The following is a 25,290-nucleotide window of genomic DNA, read 5'->3' as shown; positions in this document are numbered from 1 at the left end:
AACATCCACTTACCCAAATGACTGAGGACTGAGGGCTGGGGTGCCGAGGGCTTGAGGTCCCAAGCAGCAGTGGTGGCTGGGGGGCTCGAATTGTCATTCTGCTGTGTGTTTGAAGCAGCAGGAAACGGGCTTAAACCTGGTGGTTTCAACTTGTCCAAAATCTGGGAGTTGGAGATGTTCACCATTTTTGACTGAGCCAGCTCTCCAAATCCTGAGCCAAGGACGGATGACTTTAAAGAGATAAAAAGAGAACAAGCCCTTAGTTTTGACTCCAGGCTTGCAAACACACATCTTGAGAAGGAAGAAAGCTGTAGCTGGGTCATCTGCAAAAGGTCAACCTCGCTTTAGAGACTAGTCCATGAAGTGTCACTATGCCTTCACAGTCCATTAAATAAAACTGCATTCCTCCCCGATTCTGATATGAGCTTAAAGACAACAGAAAGAACTACTACAAACTTAGAAAACAAATACTTGCTTTATTTATTAGTACTGACTTATTGTTTTTAATTCCTGGGTGCTCAGAACCAGATTGCAAGAGCAGCAAGTGCTCTTATCTGCTGAGCCTTCTCTCCGACTCCAAAGTAAACTTTTAAAAAACAAACAAGTAAATGACAAAAATGTGCATGACAAAGCAAAGCACAAACCTTTTACAATCTGTGAGCAGCCATCACCTCTAAGGTAGGAAGAGCAGGGCAGGCTGAGTGCTCTCTCCATTCTAAAAGCAGGCAGTCCTGCTCAGATGACTAGGAACATCAACCACCCCATAACTAAGCAAAAGCAAAAGCAGTGCCTGTCCTCCAGAGAGTGTGTATCTCAGGGGAAGCTGAATCAAAGAAGAGGAAACTGTTATTCCTATTATGAATATTCTTCTTTTCCCCTTTGGTTTTCCAAGACAGGGTCTTCTCTGTGTAGCCCTGCCTGTCCTGGATCTCACTCTGTAGACCAGAGTGGTCTCAAATCACAGAGATCCACTTGCTTCTGCCTCCCAAGCACTGGTATTAAAGGTATGTGACACTATGCCTGGCTATTGTCAATATTCTAAGGTCTGGAGTATGCCAGTTAGAAAATTCAGAGTCACCAGGGCAGACACTAGGCCATGGCAGCTGACGCCCCATCAACTCCTGCCTGCACCGAGTCCCTGCTCAAGCTCTTCTGGCTCAAGTCTACCCAAACGTCACTCTGCATGCTGACACAGCCTCCACCATCCACTCTTATCAAATGCACTTTCACTGTGGCCACTGCTTTGCTCTCCGTAATGCTCAGTACGGGGTCTCTGAATTCTAGCTACTTCACTGAACCAATGAGACACAAAAAGGCATGTGTTAGCATGCCTGTGTATAGATAGATACACATATACACAGTTTCTAAGTCCCACATATTCTGACTCTTTTTCTCTTATTTTCACTATTTTTATTTTTCTGTCCTATTACACTATTATCAAGTTGTTACTTATTAATTTCCCCCAATGATTATAAAAACAGAAGCTATTTATGGTTGCAGCTCTTAAAATGATATACAATTTGTCACGGCACTGATAACATAAAACAGACTTGATGGGTCACCTCTATCTGACCTCAGCAACCAGACAGAACCTCTGGAAGTCAGAAGAACGTCACAGCAGTTGCAATGAGAAGGCAGAGGAAATGCACTCGGATTAATCAGTAAACCCAAGAGTCGCCTTCTGTATCTACTTCGCACTAGAACAGACTCCAGTTGTCCCTCACAGACTACACCCCAAGCTTCTAATCCCTACCTGTCGGTCCTCATCACTAGCAATCCCACTGCATCTGCGGTGACACCACCAAGGAAAAGTCTTATGGAGGGGACTGTAACATATTATTTGGCAATTTAAGAAAAAGTGGCATGTTTTATACAACAGAGAAGCAAAGTGCAAACTAGGAACACACAGACAAGAGAAACATTAAGTTTAGACATAGACTTTGAAACAAAATCTAAGGGGAGAACAATCACTTGGGCTGCCATGATGGTCCACATAGAGGAGGGTGAGAACTGCTCCTACAAGCTGTTCACTAATCTCTCTTTTTTTTTTTTTTTCTTTTTTTCAGAGCTGGGAACCGAACCCAGGGCCTTGCACTTGCTAGGCAAGTGCTCTACCACTGAGCCAAATCCCCAACCCTCGCTAATCTCTTTAAGTGGAACATGGTGTACACACACACAAGCACATCCACAAGAAATATATAAAGTGAAAAAAGGTTTTAAAAACGCATTATACCAATCACTGACAAGAATTCACAAAGAAGTTTTTATCTCAGCCAGGAAACTCAGCAGTTAAATTCCACATGGAACCATCAGCTATGTGCTTGGAAATCATCACATCATTGTTTCCTGGGTACAGACCTACTGACAACGTTTGACGATTTCTGAGAAATTAAAGGCAAGGTATGAGCCATAAAGTCTTGATGACTGTTGCCAATAGGTGAATTCCTTAGGACCCAACTTGAAATAAAAGTGAGTTACCAAACTCTGAGGAGAGTATGAGCTAGCAGGAGTGGAGCTTGCAGTCCCTGGTGCCGTTGGATTGTTGTGCTGAGAATTTGTGAAGACAAGGGCCTGGCCGAAGCCCTGCTGCTGGGATGTTTCAAAGGAGTTGACTTCTGCGGCTTGAGTGGGAGGAGCAGGTTTGTGGAGCAAGGCCACCAGATCAATGCTAAGCACATGAAAGACAAAGGCAATCAGCTGTCATGAGCAAAATGTACCAGCCAGTCAACTGGAGAGAACATCATGACAAACAAAGTTTTAAGCTAGAGAGTCATAAACGAAACCACTGGAAAACGGAGTTTCAGAGAGATTAAAAGAGAACTTGTCACCAAAAAGTTTAGAGAAAAGAGGTGCATTGGGATTGGAGGAACTCCACTGAGTCACAGAGAGGAACTGTAATACCTTACAGATATCACTGATCTCAAATTTCTTCAATTTCCCTCCCCCCCCTTTGAACTTCAGATTTTTTGTTTGTTTTGAGAAGTGTCACTCCATACATCAGGCTAGCGCCTAACCTGAGAGTTCCCCGTCTCTTCCTGCTCAGTGCTAGGATTAAGTGTGCCACCAGCTCAGCTTCAGTTTTCTTGAAAGAGAGTGACTGGACATTCTTAAAACATTAAGACCTAAAGTGTTAAGCTATAGTAGAGGTTTAAGTCATAAATTTATTTTAAATATCTATATATTCTGTATTCTACCCCACAACATATTTAAGCATGTATAATTTTCTTCCTAAAATAAGAAATTACAAACCACCAAAAACTTTAGCAACAGAGTATCTTATAATGCCCCATGACCTTGCCCAAAAGACCACCTAATCTAATTTGAGAGCATGGCCTCAGAAGAAGGAGGTCACGATACACACTGCCAGCGGAAGGAATGAGTCAGCCCAGACAGCAAGACCTGCAGGAGGGTCTCCAGAATGATGGATGCCCCAGGAGGCCTTTCAATCTCTGCTCCCAGCAGAACTCACCATGTCAACGAGACTGGTCCTGGGCAGTTAAACCATTCCGAGAGAGCTTCTAGCCAGAGTTCTTTTTCTTATATAAACAACCATTTTTACACTCCTGAAACCAATTTCATTTCTGAGGCTAACAATGCAAAACCCAAGCTAATGTTCTAATGTATGATATCACAGTATTCTATTCCATACATTAACAGAGAAGCTGTCACCAAAACCGGATTCTAGTGACACAAACAAGTTATGTGTATTACATATGATGACCACAAAACTTTCACTTTCAACATGACCAGAACCAAAGCAAGTTCTATTCCAAAAAGTCAGGAGACAGACTCGAGTGAATAACAATACCCGCAGTGTCTCCTGCAAAAAGCACAAAACAGCTGGGCTTGGGGCACACCCACCCCAGCACACAGGAGGCAGAGGCAGTCAGATCTCTGGTCTACATAGTGACTTCCAGGATGGCCAGGGCTATATACTGAAAAAGAGACTATGTCTCACAGACGGAAGGAAAAAAAAAAAAAAAAAAAAAAAAAGAATGAATAAAGGCTTTGTCAAAGCCCAGGGTTTGAAACAGTGAAGCAGCTTAGAAAATAAAGATATCGCCCACCAATGTCTGTCACCCTGAGTTCAATCCCAGGGGATCTCCAAGATGAAGTAGAGAACCAACCATCAAAAACTATCCTCTGGGGCTGGAGAGATGGCTCAGCGGTTAAGAGCACTGACTGCTCTTCCAGAGGTCCTGAGTTCAATTCCCAGCAACCACATGGTGGCTCACAACCATCTGTAATGGGATCTGATGCCCTCTTCTGGTGTGTCTGAGGACAGCTACAGTGTACTTACATATAATAAACAAACAAACAAACAAACAAACAAACCTACACCCCAACACACGCACACATGCACGCACTCACGCAGGCACACACTCGCGTGCACACACACATAAGAAAGGTCTTAAAAACCATTAGTATGAGGGAGGAATCCTTCATTCCAGTTTACTGGTCACTGACAAGTAAAGAAGTTGTTACCTTGGCCCAGGAAACTCAGTAGTTAAATTCCACATGGAATCATCAGATATGTGCTTGGAAATCACCACATCATTGTTTCCGGAATGCAAATGTACTTTCAGCATTTTAGTGTTTATGAGGAAATAACTGTAAGATAAGATCCTGATGACTATTGCTAAGAGGTGAATTCCTTCAAACCCTCTACTGAATGAAGAAAGACAGGCAGGGGTGCCACAGGCCTTTAACCCTAGCAACTGGGAGGCTGATGTAGGTGAATCTCTGCGAGTTTAAGGTCAACAATGTCTATGCAGGTTCTAGGACAGCTAACGTTACAAAGTGAGGCCCCATCTCAAGCAAACAAATGAACACACACACATCATACTGAAATAAGAGTGATTTGCTAAACTCTAAGGACAACAGTCAGCAGCAACAGCAACGGAGTCTGTAGTTCCTTTTGCCTTCTGATTCCTTGTGCTGAGAATTTGTGAAGACGAGGTTGTTATTGTTCTGGATTTTTTTGCATAGGGTTTCAAGTCGTCAAATTTATTTTGTACCTGAGCCATGTCTGGACTCCTGCTCCCTCTTCCTCTCCCTCCTGAATGCTGAGGTTAAAAGGAAGTCAGCATTGTACCTAACACGGTGTTTTCATATTTATGTATTTAATGTATGAGCATTTTATTTGCCTGTAGGCGCCTGCCTGTAAAAATCAGAAGGGAACAGCAGATCAACTGGAACTGCAGTTAAGCACAGTTATAAGTTGCCATGCAAGTGCTGAGAATCGAACTTGGTCTTGTGCAAACACAAGTGCTCTTAGCCACTGAGCCATCTCTCTCATCCTCTCAACTACCTTCTTAAAAAATTAAAGTGCCACAAGCAAATTCATGTAGTCATAAATGCAGTGGAGATCTATGTACATTTCCTCTCCTATGGTTAAGTCCTTAACTATCTCATTTAGTTTGGTTTTAAGATGCTTGATTCAGACTTGTCTACTTTAAGATACATACACATATTTCCAGGCTTAAATCTCTCTAGCATTTACTTTTTTTAATTTTAAAATTACCTTTAGAACATATATGTGCATGTGTGCCTACATGTTTAGATTAAGGTCAGAGAATAGCTGTAGGAGTTAGTCACATAGATCCTTAAAGCCATTTTAAAGGTGTTTAAAATCACTGTGGAAGCGCAGTACCGTCAGCACTCCCTGAAGCCAGGCATACCTTGAGAGCAGCCTGGACTACACGGCAAAGTCATGAAGAGCAAACAAAGTCATTTAGCTGTGTATTCATTTGTGTTCAGTCTCATTATATAAAACAAACTGTCGTTAAACTCATGCTGCCCCTGCATCAGGCTTTAGAATGCTAGGGTTACATGTGAGGACAAACTACCAATCCTGACTATCCAATAGAGCTTTAAGTGTTGTTATCCTGAGCCCTGCGTACATAAATAGTTCAATCAGTAAAGAGATGTCCTTGCAAGTACAAGGATCTAAATTTGATAACCAAAACCTGTATGAAAAAGATGCAGGGCACAGTGGCACTGGAGAGGAGAGATGTGGGTTCTTAGGCATGCTGTCCAGGCTAGACTAGCCTACTTAATAGTTCCCAGTCACTGAGAGAAAGAAAAAAGGTGGGCCAGGGACCAGCCATGGTTCACTGGGTAAAGGTCAGTCCTGCCAAGCTAGATGTCCTGAGTTTGATCTATGAAATCTACATGATGGAAAAAACTGAATCCCACAAGATGCCCACTGATGTCTGACTTCTTCCACAAGAGCAGTTTGACACATAGGCACAATGCACATACACAAACATGTATGCATGAACAAGCACACAAAAAACCAAACAAAACAAATGAACAGACAAGTATAAAGTGGTATTTTTCAGGGTGAAAAACAACACAGGGCTGTCTGTACTGCGATTGCCACACACCTCCTCAGACAGACAGACAGACACACACACACACACAGAGCATGCTAACCTCTAAGGGCCTCCTTCTTCTGGAATTTAAGCATAACTAACATTACCTATTCAAATGACACTTAGGTTAGAGACCATCTAAACAAAAGCATGAAACCAAAGAATTGAATATAGTAAGTTTACTTTCTTTTTAGGATGGAAGAACTCTAAGAGCCAGGCCAGTCTGGGCTACACAGTGAGAGTCTGTTTGAAGGGCAGAGAAAAGTTTACTAATGTAAACAGTTAACTCTGAATTAAAACTAGGATTAGCATAATCTCTACCCAACTGCTAACGGATCACAAGAATAGCTGTGACTCAACTAAGAAGTCTTCAAAGCTCGCTCCGAGCACTGTGGGGAGAAGAGGGAAAGAAAAGCAAAGGCGCGAGGGAGAAATTGAAGATTTGAGTAAAAAATGTAAACAGTTGTCCTAAAAAATAATGTTTTAATTATGCATTGAATGAGAAAAGATAAAGGAAAAAACAGCCAAACCTTTACCTCTGCCCAGGCGGGACATGGTTGTCTGCTGGAGCGGACGAAGCCGTGAATACTTTTGTCTCAGAAAGCTGTGGAAAGTTAGGAGAAAAAGCTTTACTCTCTATTTGCACAATTCAAACGGGAGCCTGCCTGACTGCAGACCTCAGGCACCATCAAGGTCACCAGAGGGAGTACAAAGGACTGAAACGCACAAAACCATCATGGGATCTCCCCAGGCAATGGAGCCTCAGCTCTCAACACCCACAGGAGACACACACGACAGGGACCAGCCTCCAAGTCCTAGCCTCAGCTGACCATTTCGGGAGACACCAAAGAACAACAGAACTGCTGAAAAGCAGGGAATTTAGGGAAGGTGGGTGCTTTCCTGTCTTCCATTTCATCTAGTGATCAATACTATTTCATTTTAAAGTGAGAGGCTTATTATTTTTAGAATCGTTTTTTATTTCATGTGTTTATCTGCACATGTGTGCCTGAGGCAGCAATTTCCAAGTATGTCCTTGATCTGCATGCACGTTCCGCTCTTTCCCCACCAGTAAATAATTTTCTAAAATGTTTAAATTCTCACTTAGGTTTAGCATCTTCAACATTTGTCAGAGCTCATGGATACTCTGATTTTATAACTATCAATATTGGAAAAACCTCACCTAAATATACAGTACAAAATGGCAGGTGTTTAGGGGATAAATTGTTGGAAATTGTGTTGTAATTCTAAGCCAAAGTTAACACTTTTAATGAACTACTGAGCAGCTGAAACAGGAATCACCCCAGAGTTAAATCCTAACGACGTTTCCGTGCTGAGAAGGACATTGCAATTTTCATGGCAGACTCCTGTGGGAACAGAACTGAACTCCCGTGAGCCAGCACAGACTTATCAGTGATCTGTGTGAGAACCAAGGCAGCAGAGGAGCCTCGTGCAAACCTCAAGTGTATTTACTCCTCATGTAGTCTTTGGCCCCTTGTATTCAGAAGCCTTTAACTGCCACATTTGTTACAGCTTCCACATTTAGGTCTATAACCACATACTGGGTCCCACTAACACACAACTGAAGGAGCTCAGGCCTAGAACCTAATTTCTAATTTTAAAAGGTCCATTCCCGGGGTTGGGGATTTAGCTCAGTGGTAGAGCTTGCTTGCCTAGGGAAGCGCAAGGCCCTGGGTTAGGTCCCCAGCTCGAAAAAAAAAAAAAAAAAAAAAAAAAAAGGTCCATTCCCAGGACCCACACAGTTGCTGACACTCATCACTAACCAACTGCAGTTCCAGAGGCCCTAATGTCTTCAATGTCTTCTCTGGCCTCTAGTGGTACTGGACATGCATGTTCTATATAGACAAGCTTTCACGTAAAACACCTGTCATGGTTTGAATATGCTTGGTCCAAGAAGTGGCACTATTAGGAGGTGTGGCCTTGTTGGAATGGGTGTGTCACAGTGGCCATGGACTTTAAGACCTTCATCCTAGCTGCCTGGAAGTCAGTCTTCTTCCTAGCTGCCTTCAGATGAAGATGTAGCGCTCTCAGCTCCACCTGCACCAAGCCTGCCTTGATTATAATAAACCGCACCTCTGAACCTGTTCGCCAGCCCAGTTAAATGTTGTCCTTTATAAGACTTGCCTTGGTCATGGTGTCCAGTAAAATTCTAACTAAGACGGAAATAGGTACCAGGGACTGGGATATTGCTGTGGTAGGCTTGATCATGGTTTTGTTTGGAGGAATGTGAATTTGGGAACTTTGGAAAGCAGTGGAATGCTTTAGGTTGGGTTTAATGGGCTGTCCTAGTAGGAATATGGAAGATTTTGGTACTGAGTAAGATTTGAACTGTGCAGACCTAGCCCAAGAAGTTTCAGTAGAGAAGAATTTTAACATGTGGCCTAGAGACTGTTTCTGTGGTATTTTGTGAAGAATGTGGCAGCTTTTTGCCCTTGTCTGAAGAGTCTACCTGAGGCTAAGGTAAAGAGATTTATATTAATTGCAGTGACAAAGGAAGTCTCAAAAAAGCCCAGTCAGAGACTTTGCTCTCTACTTAAATCTCATGAAGAGCGTTCTGAACAAGTGTAGCAAGCTTAGGAAAAAAAAAAAAATATGAAGGGGCACCAGGAAGTGAAATAGAACCGAATCCTATATTCTAGGAGGTAACAGACTAAGGGACCTGGGGTCAAGATCCTACCCAGCTAAGTTTAGATCAAGGCATTGTGGTATACACCTTTAATCCCAGGAGACAGGCATGCAGATCTCCTGAGTTCAAGGTCAACCTTTAAATATAAAAAGCAGGGTGTGACAGAATGTGCCTTTAAGCCAGCACCTTGGAGGCAGAGGATCTGTGAGTTCAACCAGCCTGGTCTAGAGTTCCAGGACAAAAGCCTACCCCATATATAGACAGTCTCAACAAATAAATAAAAACCTAAAAATACCAATTTATTTCTGAGATCCATGTGCTGGAAAAAAAACCAAACAAATAACTATTTGAGAAGCAAGGGACAGAAGCCAAACGAACTAAAAGCTAAGATGATGACATAAGTGGCCCGGGCCTGTTGTGACACAGCCAGAGGAAGGGGGAGCAAGGTCTGAATCAGGCCTGACACTTACATCTTCAGTCCAGTCTTCTGCTGTCCACTCCTCCACAGAATTCTTCCAGGCACCTGACAGGGCAAAGGGAACAGCAAAGGACAGAGTCAACTGTAACTCTAACTACTAAATGACTCTGTGTACTGACTTAACAGTCCAAGGAACGCCATTTCTTTACATCTATTCCCAACAAAAATAAAATATTTCTATATAAAATCTCCAGAATTGTATGCTTAAATCAAATGCCCCAAACGGCAATTTACAGACTACGTTAGCAATTCTGCTGTAAGAAATCATGCAAACATGGTAAAGATAAACAAAACCAACCATGACTTGCTCCTTATGATTTACAGTATTGAGAAATTGAATAATACGGTGAGACACGCCTTCAGGTCCAGCAGTTAGGAGGGAGCTCTGTGGGTTCAAGGCCAACCTGGTATATATAGTTCTGGGATAGTTGGGACTATGTTGTGAGAACCTGTTTGTCTCAAACAAACAATATAAAACAAACAAACAATTCAATAAAATGGAACACCGGGGCAGGATAGAGCTTAACTATAGACTGCTTGCCTAATATGCACACAGTTCAATTTACACACATAGGGCTGAAGAGTTAAGCACTGTCAGTGAAGTGCTTACTATACAAGTATGAGGATTTGCTGGGTGATGGTGGTGGTGCATTCCTTTAACCCCAGCACTCAGGTGGCAGAGGCAGGGGAATTTCTGTGAATTTGAGGCCAGCCCGGTCTACTGACCAAAGTTATCAGGCAGGACAGCTGGGGTTATACAGAGGACCTGGTATACCAAAGGTATACAGAGGACATGTCAAAACCAAAAAAAGACAGGGGAAAAAAAAGTATGAGGATTTAAATTCCATACTAAGTATCCAGGATTAAAATTAAAAAAGTACTCAGGGACTAGACAGACAGCTCAGTGGGTAAGAGTCCCTGCTGTGCTGTGCAAGCCTGAAGAACAGAGTTTGCTTTTCCTCAGGTAAAGGCCAGGCAGTGTTGGGGAGTGGAGACAAGCAGGTACCAGGACCTCCTGCTCGGCCAGCATGGTGTGTGTCTGGTTCCTAAGAAGCCCTATTCAAAGGAATAGGGCGAGAAGCCATGGCAGAAGATATCTAATGTCCTCCACCAGATTCCCTGAGTACTTACTTTGGGTGTGTTCCCCTCCACACATCACACACATACAATACAAATAAATAAGCTGGAAATTCTGACACACGGTTGATCCTCAAGAAGAGATGAAGGGGGTTGGGGATTTAGCTCAGTGGTAGAGCGCTTGCCTAGCAAGCTCAAGGCCCAGGGTTCGGTCTCCAGCTCCAAAAAAAAAAAAAAAAAAAAAAAGGGGGGGGGGGGGGGACCAGAAGCAGACAGAGCTCTGAAATCTTGGGCTGGGAGATGGCTCAGTGGTTAAGAGCACTGACTGCTCTTCCAGAGGTCCTGAGTTCAATTCCCAGCAACCACACGGGTGGCTCACAACCATCTGTAAAGAGATCTGATGCCCTCTTCTGGTGTGTCTGAAGACAGCTACAGTGTACTTATATATAATAAATGAATAAATCTTTAAAAAAAAAAAAAGAAGAGATGAGAGGCAGATCCCGGCGTCACACTGGCCAACCAGCTGAGTCTGCTGGAGGCTCCAAACTAAGTGAGAGACCCAGTCTCAAAACACAAATGGTATGGCTCCTACGAAATGACTCCCCAATTTGACTTCCGCTTACACACACATGTATATTCATGCATGTATAACCACATGAAAATATAACTATCATAAAAGTAAAATAAAGAATTTAAAGGAACACTTATAATACAAATCTGCTCTAGGACTTATGAAGATTAAATCAGATCTAAATCTGACCATCAGATTTGAAGAACAAGATTAAAATATTAGCAACACCACATGGTTTCCTGCAAAGCTCACATCTCATACTATAAATGCCATTCTTTTTCTAAGTCCAGAACTAACACAATGAGGCCATGCAAAACCAGGTGAGAAACTTCAGTTTGTTTCTAAACAAAAAAGACATGATGCATAACAACAGCTGTAGGCAGGAGAGCTGAACACCATAACTGCTGTATCAGGAAATGTAGGGAAAACCAGTGTTGCAGCAGACTGCCATACCCAGCAGCATAAAAATGCTGCTCACTGGCTGTGGAAAGAGGTGAGCGCAAAGTCTTAGCAATTCTAGCACATTCAAATTTTATAGTAAGAATTTCATGCAAACGACTGAATTTCAGAAATGTTGTCCTATACCCCAAAACATATGGGATAACTTTGAGGACATCCTTTGCAGCGCCCAACAGTATACAGTATGTTGGGATGAGCTGGCAGAGAATCTAGTTGGCTGTTTCCACAGTATATGCAATGCTTTCGTTCAGGCCCAGCCTAGGAGGAAGGAGTGAGAGGGAGGGCCATGGGGAAGATAAGAATGGTTGAGATTTGGTCTTTTATGTATTGTAATGCTAAATTCTGTACCCAAAGATCTACTTGCCTATGAGTGAATTCTCGAATTTACCAGATTTTGTTGTGCAAACATTGTTCTTTAATTTAAAATTATTGGTTAAATAAAAATGGCATAGCCAATTACTGGAGGGATTAGAGGTAGGCAGGTTTTGAGTTACCTGGTTTGGGGCTGCATAGAGTATGAGGAGGAGGACTTGGGAGGGAGGAGGAAGCTGCCATGAGGGGAAATGGGCCATAAACACCTGCCAGGAAAACAGCAAGTATCTGGGGCACACCACTGGGCAAGTTGCCAGACAAGCAGTTAGAAAAGTAGATTAGGGGTTATCCCCCCAGGAATTGTCAAACCAAATAAAATAACCATAGTGTGAGTCTCGTTCATTCATAAGCAAGATTGTGAGTGTGTGGTATAAACTGGACCAACCATGCAGATGCTTGTTTTGCAAGAATGACACAATGATAGCCTCCTTCCTCCCTTCCCCTTCCCCTTTTTCTTTTTAGACTCCCTATGTAGCCTTGCTAGCCTTACACTTGAAGAGACCCACCTGCCTCTGCCTGCAGTGGTGGCATTAAAGGTGCTCATGCACCACTCTCAGCCCCAAACCATCCATTGTATATGAACCACATGACTTTACATTTTTGAAAATTTATTAGTTTTATTTTGTGGTGGCAGCGGGGTAGGACACAGGTCCATCTTATGGGTCCCCATAATCAGGCACCTGTGCTTTTTACCATTACCCAGAAGGCTCAAACGTTTGTTTCTTTTCTTTTGAGACTGGCCTCTAACTGTTCAACCTGTACCAATGGACCACACCTCCTTATATAGCACTGGGGTCACACCTAGGCCTCGGGAAGTCTACAAGAACAGCCTACCAATGAAAGACATACTCAGTTCTGTATGATACTTAACCGTTCTTCATACCTTTAAGTCCATAAGAACTTTTACTTGGCAGCTCCTGAGATATACTGTGAGGCTTTGCCAGCCCTTCTGTCAATCAAAATAAAAGGTAAGCTTATAGCATATGAAAACAAGAGAAATCAATCAGTACATGAAATAAAGTTAATGTATTACCGCAGTCCCTCATACAAGGAGCAAGGCCCAAAACCATTAAATGGTAAATTCTAGAAACAAAACATCAACCACACTCAAAATACGTTTTGTTTTGGGGTTTTTTTTGTTTGTTTGTTTGTTTGTTTTGGTTTTTTTTTTTTGTAGCTGGGGACCGAACCCAGGGCCTTGCTCTACCACTGAGCTAAATCCCCAACCCTCACACTCATAATACGTAATGATAATTTTTATCTCGTTTACTTGGTTCTGTCAAATGCCTCACTACGCTGGGTGGATACACTAAAGCAGGAAGGCCAGGAAGATGGCTAAGTGAGCAATGACTTGCTGTGAAGCCTGATGTCTTGAGTACATTCCTGGAAGCCACTGGTGGACAGTCTTCTGACCTCCACAGCTTGTGTGTACACACACTCCCTCCCTCACAAAAGGTGGGGGGAGGGGTGATGAAGTAAGACACATGGTGCCATGTTCTGGCTTCTGCAGATATGTACATGGGCACAAGAACACAGACCCCAATTCTTTAATTCTCATTAAGATTTGCTCCTTTTTTCTTTGTGAATGTGTATAGGCCTCACTTGGCATTGCTAGGCTGCATTCACTGTAATGAAGAACATTGAAATAGCAAATTTTTGCCCCAATTAGCTAGACAGGAGAGTCTTGATTCCCAGCAGAATACATTGTCAATCTGTCCGTTTGCACTTTTGCTGACTACACACTGCCTAATAACTGTAATTTGAGATTAAGTTCTTGGACTACTATAAATACTTCTCTGTAAGGCTTTAGATGAATGCAAAAGCCTGCTAAGATCTGAAGTGAGATTTGTGCTTGAGCGATATCTATCAATACCCATCAACCTGAGGGGAAACAGTGTTGCAGAAATGGGAGCTCCAACTCAACATGTTCCTCATTTTTGGGTCACCTACAAAGAAAAATTGTGTTGTATATGCTCTATAAAATCTTTCACATCATAGGTGATGGTTTCTTCAGTGCTAGGAATACACCCCAGGGCCTTGCCTATGGGAAGGATACACTCTACCACAGAGCCACATCCCCTGCTATAAAGGACGCTAGAGTTTCAAACTATGATCCATTTTTATTCATTCTGTGATTATTTTTGCTAGTAGAAAAATACCATCTTAATTTAATTATGGCTACAATTCTATATGCATTTATCAAAATTCAATTTGCTCTGCCACTAAAAATGATTAAATTTTGCTATAAATTATATCTCAATAGGTCAGCAAGATGACTCAGCAGAGAATGGAATGGTCCTTGCTTGCTGCCAACTTTTAGAAACCTCTGATCACACCAGGATCCATGTGTGTCTTAGTTAGGGTTTTACTGCTGTGAACAGACACCATGACCAAGGCAACTCTTATAAGGGACAACATATATTTGGGGCTGGCTTACAGATTCAGAGGTTCAGTCCATTATCACCAAGGTGGGAGCATGGCAGCATCCAGGTAGGCATGGAACCAAGAGTTCTACATCTCCATCTGAAGGCTACTAGTGGAAGACTGACTTCCAGGCAGCTAGGATGAGTCTTTAGCCCACACCAACAGTAACACCTACTCCAACAAGGCCACACCTCCTAATAGTGCCACTCCCTGGGTCGAGCATAAACCATCACAACTGACTCATAAGCTCTCTTTTGCTCTCCATTATACCCACATGCTCTCACACATATGTGCAAATACGTGTACTAAGATAACTAACACCCAAAAGTTAGCAATGCTAAGTCCAGAGCTGAAGGAGCTAAAGCAGAAGACTTTCCATGAGCTTCAGACCAGCCTACACTACATGAGTTTCATTAGTAAATCTTTTCTTCAGAGTCAGGGTCTCATGACCAGGCTGGCCTTTAAATTGCTGTGCAACTTAGTATAACACTGACCTTGATCTCCCTGCCCCCACCTAAGTGCTAAGGTTATGGGCATGTACCCCTCATAATTCCAGTTCAGGGGATGCCATTCATGGTCTCTTCTGACCACTGCATGCATGTGGTCCTTAGACAAGCATGCATAAAAAACAACAATCAGCATAAATCCATCCTAAACTCTCTATCGGGAAGGGGTGGCGCACTCCTGCGGCTCTAGCTCTATAGAGGACTGATGGCTTAAAGGCAGGCTAAGACACAAAGCAGCACTGGATTTAATCAGGGCTGGAGACATGGTTGTGTGCTGAAGCACACACTTCTCTTGCAGAGGGCATGAGTTTGGTTTCCAACACCCATATCAGGTAGCTGACAAAAAGCATTTCAGCTACACACACGCACGCACGCACGCACGCACGCACGCACGCACGCAGAGTTAAAAATAATAAAAGCACACCAGGCGTGGTAACTCCTGCTGTTAGTCCAGCACCTGGGAGGTAGAAGCAGTTACATCCCTGAGCCCGAGCCTGAGCATCCTAGTCTACAAAGCCGGGGCTGTTACACAGAGAAACCCTGTCTTGGAAAAAAAACAAAAAAGGAAATTAAATAGTAGGGGGAGAGTAAATAAGAAAAAAGAAAGAAAAGGCACTAACTGTGGGTGAAGACACCCTGCTGCCAGGCCTGATGACCCCATGTTGATCCTTGCGAACTCAAAGGAGAGAGCTCATCACAGGATGTGCCATGACATGTGTGTCCTTGCACAAACACATACACGTAAATACACACAAGTAAGTTATTTGACTCACAGCACCTCCCAGACAGAGCATGTTGTGCACACCCACAGTCCTAGCCATCAGGAGATGGTGGCAGGAAGATCACAGGTTAAGGTTAACGTCAGTTACCCAGGGAGCTCAAGGACAGCCTGACTAAGATCCTGCCTAAACAAAAGCAAAACCAGCCAGACAACAAAAGCCACAGAAGAGTGGTGCAGGAAATCTGATCAGCATGTAAACCCCAAGATTGTGATATGACTTGGCTCAACCCTTAGCATACACCTTTAATCTAGATAGCTGGAATACAGACACACCTTAACCCCAAACAATGAAGGTAAAATTATAGCAGGGAGCATCCATGTTAGAAGTGATGTCTAATTGAGTGGTAGACAAAGTGACAATCAGAGAAAGATCTGACAAAACAGGATATGTCCAACTCTCACGAGGAGAGAGAAAAAAGAGACAACCTAAGAGAGAGCAGAGGAGAGGAAGAGAGGGGGGAATTTTACAGAGAGGGTCAAGAGAGAACAAGCTAGACACAGGTGAAGACAGAATAAGCCAGCGAATAAGGAGTGATTAGAACAGACTAGAGTTACTCTGAGGCAAGCAGAGCAATGCAGTCAGAAGCTGACAGAGAAGCCAGATTTGAATCAGTGTGGAGAGGAGTTTGAGCCAAAACAGCTGAGTTATGCCAGCCAACAAGAATTCAGAGAGAGCTAGAAAGGGTGAGCTTACTCAGCTGCAAGCCTGAGGCTGAAAACATTCCAGACCTAGGTTAGCAGATGGAGGCAGAAAGCTTCAGAGACAAGTACAACTTGTAGAATAAGTTACTCTTACAGAAGGGAGGTGAGTTGTTATAAAACTGAAGTGGTTTCCTCACAAATTCTGCACATGTATAAACAGCACATATAAAACACTGAATCATCAGTGTGAACTTATATATGCTGCCTCTTATTCATAGTAAGGGGTGAGGTAGATCAAACTTCATCAATGAGATTATTTTTCCACACAGGATCTTGCTCTTGTCCACCTTGGCCTGGTACTGTACTTGTCGTGTAACTCTGTGGTCTCTTAACTCACAGTGACCCCCTCCTCTCTCTTCACTCAGTGATCCCTTCTCACTGAGCCTCCCAGGTGCTGGGATTATAGACATGAGGCACTACACCTGCCTCAGTGAGGCTTCCGTTGAGAGGCTTTGAAGGTAACAAGTAACTAAAAGGAGTTTAAGAGTATTCTCCATCCGGCACGATTATGTAAACTAAATACTTAAGCATAACATTAAACACTTTAGACAAGGTCTCCCTCCACAGTCCAGACAGGCTACGAACCCACTGCACTCCTCTACTACAGCCTCCCCAGTGCTGGGAGTTTCCGGCATGACCCACCACACTCAGAGCTGCTGTTCTTCCACAGGCCCTGCACTCAGGTCCCAGCATCCACATCAGGTAGGTCTTAATATCTGCAACTATTGCTCTTGGAATCTGGCACCCTATTCTCATCTCTACAAGCACCCAAACTCCCATGCACTCTTCTACCTAGAGACACAGACAGACATTCGAAGACATGCACACAAACATTGCCCCCAAATCAATTCTAAAAGGGTGTGATAGATTAATAAGTCTTGAAATCCCAGACTTCTAAAATAAGAGAGAAAATGATCACTGAAAGTTCAATGCCAGCTTAAGCGACAATGAGACGGTTTCTCAAAAACAGACATAGAACAAAACAAAGACTTCTACCAAAACCAAAACCACTTACCAGGTCCCTCATCTGTGCCGTTCTGAGCAGCTTCCCAAACTACCAACTTTGTCCCACAGCCATCTGTTGACATGGACTCGGAATAGTCTGCAGGATTGAATGTCCTGGGGGGTTGAAGTAAAGAAACAAGCAACTAAAGCACGCACTGAAATTACAGAATAAACTGTCTAAAATATACCAAACTTTTGCCAGCTTTGGGGAGGCAGAGGCAGGCAGATCTCTGTGAATGAGTCAAGGCCAGTCTGGTCCATACGGCCAGCAAGCATGACAGCCAGGGCTACACATGTCTAAAAACAAAACATGCAAAAAAAAAAAAAAAAAATACTCAAAACCAAATAAGCCCAAGTTCTTTCAAAGGGCTGCTATAAAAGGCTTCTCCCTCTTAATATTGGATAATGACCAGCTCGTTTAGCCATTGTGATGTAGGTATGTTTTAAACACTTATTTTTATATGGGTGCTTTGACTGTGCACCACACACTTGAAGTGCCTTCAGGGGTCAGAAGATGGCATTGGATTTCCCTTAAACTGGACTTACAGATGTTTGTGGAATCAAACCCAAATCCCTCTGGAAAGCACCCAGTGGTTGTAACCACTGAACCATCTCTCCAGCACCTACACTGATTTTGTTTGGGTTATTCTGTTTTGTTTTTAGACACAGTCTTTCAATGTACGGAATGTGTAAACCAGAGTGGCCTTAAACTTACAGAGATCTGCCTATAACCCGTACCTCCTCATGCTGGGCTCAAAAGTTCATGACACCCTGACCAGCCTCATAGAAATTTTTTTATTTAGTATGGAGACTCACATGTGCTACAGCACACTTTCCTTCTACCCCCACCACACCCCCCAAAGTCCCAGGGACAGAACTTAAGTCTTGGCAACAAGAAACTTTAATAACCACTAGGTTATTTGAATGTTTTGAATGTTTTCATTTTTTGTTTTTTTTTAGATGAGGTATCACAGTATAGTTCTGGCAAGGCTCAAACTCACCTAAATTTGCCTGCCTCTACCTCCTACACACTAAGATTAAAGACAGTATTAATTAAAGATGAGCATTTCTTTTTTTTTGGTTCTTTTTTTCGGAGCTGGGGACCGAACCCAGGGCCTTGCGCTTCCTAGGCAAGCGCTCTACCACTGAGCTAAATCCCCAACCCCAAGATGAGCATTTCTTAAGCCGGTCTGTTTCATGTATCTGAGGCTGCTGCCTGTACACTATGTAAGTAAAGGTGACCTTGAACCTCTGATACTGTAGTGGGTCCCAGACCTTAACACAACTGACACCATGCTGGAAGTACCACTCAGGCCCTGGAACCTAGCACACAGGCAGCACCGCCTGCCAAAAGGAGATGAAGACCTAGTCCATTTTGCTTTGGGGAAAGTCCATAAATATACTGACCTTGCTCTTTGGCTTCTGTAGTTCCACTTTTGGTTAACTGAAGTGTGTCAACCCAGGAATGTGGGTTTTGTGATTAAAAGCCCATTCTGAGAAAGGCTCAGGGTTGCAAGGAGGTCGGTCTCAAACACCCAGAGTAGTTGCTAATAAAAATTTCTACTGGCTTGAACCATGTCTGAATGGTCGTCTCTAGAGGATATCTCCTAACAATACTCCTTGGAAGCCCAAGTCTATACCACCATACCCAGTTTAATGGTGTGCTGGGGACTGAACTTTGTCTGTTCGAGGGAGGCACTGCATCAACTACACGTCCAGCCAGCCAAGCTCACTTATCTTTGACAAAGGTTACTTGAGGATCATCTACCTACTCTGGTACAAATGGCCTTCAAGTTTCTACAATATAGTTTTTGGCATCCTAAGAAGTTATGAAAACCTTGGAGCTTTTCCAGCCTAGAAAGAACACCATTGAAAATTTCCAATGACGGGACTGGAGAGGTTCAAGTGGTTAAGAGCATCTGTTGCTCTTGCAGATTCTATGTGCAGCACCCACTTGAAAGCTGAAAATGGCCTAGAACTCCCAGTACCTAGGAAACCTCTTCTGGTCTCACATGCACCTTCACGTCCACGGTACAAAACCTACAATAATCAAGCCCACATAAAATTACATATTTAAAAGTCTCAGTGAGAACTAACACATCAAGTGTGAACATGTCTCCTTCCCCTTGTGTCAGAATCAAAGCGTAGGCTGTCCTAAAACCTGTTATGTAGACTAGCCTTGAACTCAGAAATGTGCTGGTTTTAAGCCTTCGTGTTGGGATTAAGAAAGCACCTGTTGGGGTTGGGGATTTAGCTCAGTGGTAGAGCTCTTTCCTAGCAAGTGCAAGGCCCTGGGTTTGGTCCTCAGCTCGAAAAAAAAAAAAAAAAAAGAAAGAGAGAGAGAGAGAGAGAGAGAGAGAGAGCAAGCAAGCGCCTGTCATAACACCAAAAGATTTTTAAGATTCTTTTTACTTTCTATGTATGAATGTGTTCCCTACATGTACATATATGCACCATGTGCACGCTCCCTGCCCATGGAGTCTGGAAGAGGTTGTAACACATGATATAAAGCCTGGGTGCTGGAACCAAGCCCAAGTCCTCTCCAATAGCAGCAAATGGACCATCTCTCCAGCGCCCCTAACTTTGGATTCATATATGGATATAGCTAAAGAAATGTTTTGTTTACACCTCTTTGTATTCTCATTAAAGTCCTAAGTGAAGGGCTGGTGACCTGGTTCAGAGGTGAAAGAACTCGCTGTCTGGACTGACAGGCTAAATCCATGTTGCAATATATACAGAAGAACATGAAGAAAACAGAAATGCTACGTTTAAAGGCTAGGGTTCCTCATTCAAGTTTTCTTGGTATGAACAAAAGAAACGAAGAGATAAAGAAAAGCTAGAGATAACAGTATAAACCTAGACTATAACACCCACCTAGAATGCTCAGCCTTTACTACCCCCACGCAGGACTGACGCGTCACTCACACACACACGTCTCGTGTAGAGTAGCTAGATCTAGCAGCATCTGTGCAGTGGCTTCCAGCTAGGCAACTGAGGACATTGTGCACAACGCCCACTCCCCAGGGAGCAGTTGGTGTCTGCAGACAGTTTAGTAGCTTCATGAGGAAAGGGGTGTTATGTTAGAGATCAATATGAAGCACATCCGCCACACCAATAGTCAAGTTACTCAAGCAAACTGCCAGCATGGCGGAGGCTTCAACCCTGATTTAGCATCCACTGCAGCAACACCACGACTGTTATTATCGCTTACAACAACCTCTAATTAGGTCAGAGGCAGACGAATTAGAACAAGTACAACTACAGCAACAAGACGGTCAGGACTTACCCCATGCTTTGAGCAGACAGCCTTCCTGCCCCTCTGCCCCTGCCGCGCCCAAATCCTTTAAAAACACAATTATAGAATATAATTGAATATTATTGAATGATTAAATGAAGCCATTTCAGGCCAATCTGGGCTACAGGGTGACTTCGCAACCATCATATAGTATGAGCCTTTTTTCTAAATCAATCAATCAATCAATCAATCAATCAATCAATCAATCACAAAGGCGAGAGATGGCAAAGTGTTTAAGAACACTCCTCACTGGTTTCTCTACCAGAGGACCTGAGTTCCACCCCCAGAACTCACACGGCAGCTCACCCATTCTCTGGGGCATCTGATGCCCTCTTCTGGCCCCCACAGGCATTGCACACACCCAGCACACAAATACATCCATACACATAAAACATTTTAAAAATATAAATAAACAACGCCTCAACAATGGTGGCTCACGCCTTTATCACCAGCAATAAGGAGGCAGAAGCAGGCAGATCTCTGAATTGGACGCCAGCCTGGTGGTCTACAGAGCAAGTTCCAAAAGAGCCAGGGCTATGGAGAAACCCTGAATGGAAAACAAAACAAAACAAAACAAAAAACCCCCCCAAAATGATAAGCTATCCTTGCTTTGTTGGCAGTGTAACTATGTATTATATCAGAACTGTCCATACTTCTGCCTCTGCTTCTCAAGTGCTGGGATTACATCTATATGCCACTATAACTGATTATAAAAGTGGTTTTCACAATCCGTCTGAAAATAACCAGCACGATTCTTCAAAGTGACATAATCCAGATCTGGCATGGCTCAGCGGTGGAGCACATTCTTACCAAGGACAGGCAGTGAGTTCAACCTTCAGCAGCAATAACAAAACCAAAGCAAAATGTAGAAAAAGAACCCAGCATGATCTAAATGGTTCCCTCACAGCCATCTTAGAGAGCATTCCTTCATAATGCATTTCCACTCACTCATCCTTACAAGTCAGGGCAGCACCGGCCGCCTGGTCCTCCTCCTCACCTCTGCCTCGGGTCCGCTTGCCCCGCTCTGAAGGCTTGTCTCCTTGGCTGCAATCAACTCCATTCTCTTCACCTTTGACTACAGAGGAAAAAGCAGACATTGCCATTTACAAACCCTGTACCAGATTGATGAGGCCCTTACAAAACCAAGAACAAAATGCACAGAAAGTGTCAAAACCCAACACTCTCTTCTAATCCCACAAGTTCAAGTCCAGCCTGGTCTAAATTCTAACAAAGGCTCCATACGGAGGGAGATCTGTTCCAAAAGCCCACCCCACCCTCCAAAAAAGGTCAAAAGTCAAAAACAGGTTAAAATGTAAACAACATTTAGAAATCAAGAAAGATAAAAAGTAGCAAAAAACTGGAAGCATGTGACCAAGGACTACTGCAACACTAGGATGCCGAGGCCGAGAGAACCGTGAGTTCAAGGCCACATAGACAACATAATCAGACTCTGCTTTGTTTTTTGTTTTTTTGTTTTTTTTTTTTTTAAAGAGGGAAGAGAGGCAGGGAGGCATGGAACAAAAATGTGGAAATCAGATAGAAAAATGAAATCAAAATAACATGGTAGCACATGCCTTTAATCCCAACACTCAGAAAAGACACAAGATCTCTGTGAGGCCAGCCTGGTCTACATAGCAACCTCCAAGACAGTCAATCTACGTAGAGACACCCTGTCTAAATAAATAACATGGTAATTTTAGCCTCTCTGTCTAGATGTACCCTCATCTAAAATAAATGTTCTTTAAATAAGAACAACAAAACCAACACTCATTAAAAAGGATGCTGTAAATAAACATCACAGAAGTTACTGCTTAACAAAAGGAAACGTGTAAGGTAACAGAGACAAGACAGACTTCTGCTTCTCATATTCATATCTGCTCCAATGGCTCCATACAATACAAAAACTGGCCACCAGATACGCTATCATTCACTCCACTTTCTAGTTGCTACTTAGCTCTCACCTGAGCTAGGTCTCTTTTGGTACATTTAAATTTATCATATCCCTTCCTTTAATCCTCACCTGTTTCTGAACTTTACTTCTCTCCAGAAAAAGTTCTGGTAAGATTATTAAACTGTAAGACCAGGTGTCGGGGCCCATCCCCTTAATCCCAGCACTTGGGTGTCAAGGGACAGCAAAGCTCTGGGAGTTTAAGGCCAGCCAGGGCTACATAGTGAGATCCTGCCTCAGAAAAATAAAAACCAAGTATTATATAAGACCTAGAAATGTAGTCAAGTAAAGTTCAAGCAAAGGCCTTTGATTCAATCCCTAGCACTAAATTATACATTTCTATTACTTTATTTCTCATTCTTAATGTTATTGTCCAATTAACCTTCACTTAAAAATAGACCTGGTAGGGGGCTGGAGAGATGGCTCAGTGGTTAAGAGCACCGACTGCTCTTCCAGAGGTCCTGAGTTCAATCCCCAGCAACCACATGGTGGCTCACAACCATCTGTAATGGGATCCGATGCCCACTTCTGGTGTATCTGAAGACAGCTACAGTGTACTCATATAAATAAAATAAATATATAACAAAAAAAATAATAAAAAATAGAGCTGGTGATACAGTTCAGTGGGTGAGGGCTCCTGTCAAGCCTGATGACCTGAATTCAATCCCAGGACCCAAATGGTGAAAAGAAAAGCTGCAGACCCCCATGCGTATACCAAAACATGTGAATCCACATATAAACAGTAAATTTTATATATACACACACACACACACACACACATATATATATAAAATATATATATACATATATATATTTTTTTTATTTTTTTAATTTAGAGTGAGGGATAGTAGTGGGTGTCTGTAATTTCACTGCTTCACTGCTGGATAAAGAGGAATCTTAGTTAAAGCCAGCTCAGGATATATATTCAAAGTGTAATTAGTTTCATAAAGGCTTGCGGAAAAATGTGGGGGAGCTCTTTGGGGCAAGATTTTGATATAGCTCAGGTTTGGCTCTGAACTCACAATTTTCCTACTAAAAGGTTTCAAAATCTAGGATTACAGACGTCACCTGGCTATGAGCCATTTGAAAAATCTGTTTACTCCATTACTACAGGTTGTCACAAGCGCTCCCTATGAAGTTGTCTCCTGGGCTTTCCCAAGTAAAATGGTGTCAAAATATGGATCCAAAAGAAACTGTTCAAAGAATTCTGCCTTCTGAATTTGACTCCTTTAATTTGTAGGGGGAGATAGATGGGTGACAGGGTTTCATTATGTAGCCCTGGCTGGTCTGGAACTCAGGACGTAATCAGCCTGGCCCTCGCTCGGATTGAAGACACATCTGGACATCTCTAATTTAATCCACGTCTATACCATGAATGTCTGTAGGGGAAAAAAAAATAGCTTCATACAACAAACCAATACCCACCCAAACTCCTCTTCCAGCTCTCTTGGTTTCTAACCAGTCTGAAAGGACAAGAGTGAACTACCTGCAGCCCAGGTCGGCACAGGCCCTTACAGGCTGCCCTGTGTGACCCAGTGTCAGTGACGGTGACTGATAGAGAAACTGGCAGTGCCGGTCAGTTCAGTCACTCGGGACTGTTCTCTCGGCCTCTGGGTGTGAGAATGGCTAGGAGAAGAGCTGCACTCACACTCTCGGCCTCGGCTGCCACCTCGTCCCTTCCGGTTGTTGTTTCCCCGTCCTCGACTTGCTTCTCTCTCTGTCCTCTTCTCTCTGTTTTCTTTGTTTTCTGAGCTTTCTCTTCCAAAATTCTTCTTCTTTCCTCCTACAGTCTCCCATGAAGTCTATCAAAAAGTAGAATTCTACAATCACTGAGTGGTCACACAGCTTTCACAACTTACAATGTTCCCATTTGTGGGATGTAAAACCATGTCAGGAAGTTTGGTACGGTAGAGCAGATCAAGACCCGGAGACCCAGCTCCCTGCCAGACTCCTGACTTGCAACACAAGCCATGCTTCTCACATAAAAGAAATGTGTCATGTAGGCTCAAGGGTTCTCCATGCTAATGAGGTTCCTAGAGGACCAGAGGGCTTAGCCAATAAGCTTCCCTTCCCAGACACTCCTCCCTGCAAAAGGTATTTAATCTCAGGCCCACCCTGAGAAGTGGAGTATATGGCTTTATGTATCCATTTTCCACCACCACAATGAACTCTTTAGAACCATGGACTTTTATGTTTTCATCAAGATCCACCATGGGGAGCCATGGGGAAGGTCTCCGCCTACAGAGCCACGGCCTCACCTCCTGTAGAAGGCCTCCCTGCACGCCCAGCCACAACTGCTGCCAAGCCAAGGAGACAAGCTGAAGCTCCCCAGACCCCTACTTCTGTTCTCTGCTCTCCCATGACTCTCAGTGGCATCTAGGCATCCAAGAATCTGAGAACCCCACAGGGACCCCCAAATCAGTTCCAGCTTTCACACATCTATCTCAGACTGCTTTCCCACCTCCAGAATAGTGTCTCTGAGCTTCCCCATAGTCCAGCACCCACCATGGCTGCTGGGATAAGTGCAGTCAAACTCCCCCAGTTCTGCCTCCCCAAGCGGCCATGCCCGGTGGCAGAAAGGCACCAGGTCTACAACCCTACAACCATTTAGTTCTATTTCCAGGAAACAACAAAAATACAACAAAACAAAA

At 43.3% G+C, this 25,290-nt stretch overlaps 1 protein-coding gene and 2 non-coding genes across 5 annotated transcripts in view; all 3 read right to left on the bottom strand.

The window, feature by feature from the left end:
- Ubap2 (ubiquitin associated protein 2) overlaps positions 1-25,290 on the bottom strand; it is an 88,264-nt gene that overhangs the window by 16,533 nt on the left and 46,441 nt on the right. For all 3 annotated transcript variants that reach the window (XM_032892448.1, XM_032892465.1, XM_032892458.1), the window contains exons 5-13: positions 24,288-24,441; positions 21,689-21,766; positions 20,683-20,737; positions 17,407-17,510; positions 12,862-12,927; positions 9,492-9,544; positions 6,914-6,981; positions 2,479-2,668; positions 14-230 (exon numbers count right to left, since the gene is read on the bottom strand). In XM_032892448.1, coding sequence (XP_032748339.1) covers positions 14-230; positions 2,479-2,668; positions 6,914-6,981; positions 9,492-9,544; positions 12,862-12,927; positions 17,407-17,510; positions 20,683-20,737; positions 21,689-21,766; positions 24,288-24,441 — 985 coding nt within the window. The remainder of the gene's footprint in view (positions 1-13; positions 231-2,478; positions 2,669-6,913; positions 6,982-9,491; positions 9,545-12,861; positions 12,928-17,406; positions 17,511-20,682; positions 20,738-21,688; positions 21,767-24,287; positions 24,442-25,290) is intronic.
- On the bottom strand, positions 2,272-2,352 carry LOC116890615. Its single transcript, XR_004386765.1, has one exon. It is a non-coding gene; the product is annotated as a small nucleolar RNA SNORD121A (small nucleolar RNA).
- LOC116890616 lies at positions 4,490-4,570 on the bottom strand. Its single transcript, XR_004386766.1, has one exon. It is a non-coding gene; the product is annotated as a small nucleolar RNA SNORD121A (small nucleolar RNA).

Source organism: Rattus rattus, chromosome 1 (genome assembly GCF_011064425.1).
Source record: "Rattus rattus isolate New Zealand chromosome 1, Rrattus_CSIRO_v1, whole genome shotgun sequence".
Taxonomy (NCBI): Eukaryota; Metazoa; Chordata; class Mammalia; order Rodentia; family Muridae; genus Rattus; species Rattus rattus.
Note: the sequence above shows the minus strand (reverse complement) of the source record. Positions and strands in the feature narration are given on the sequence as shown.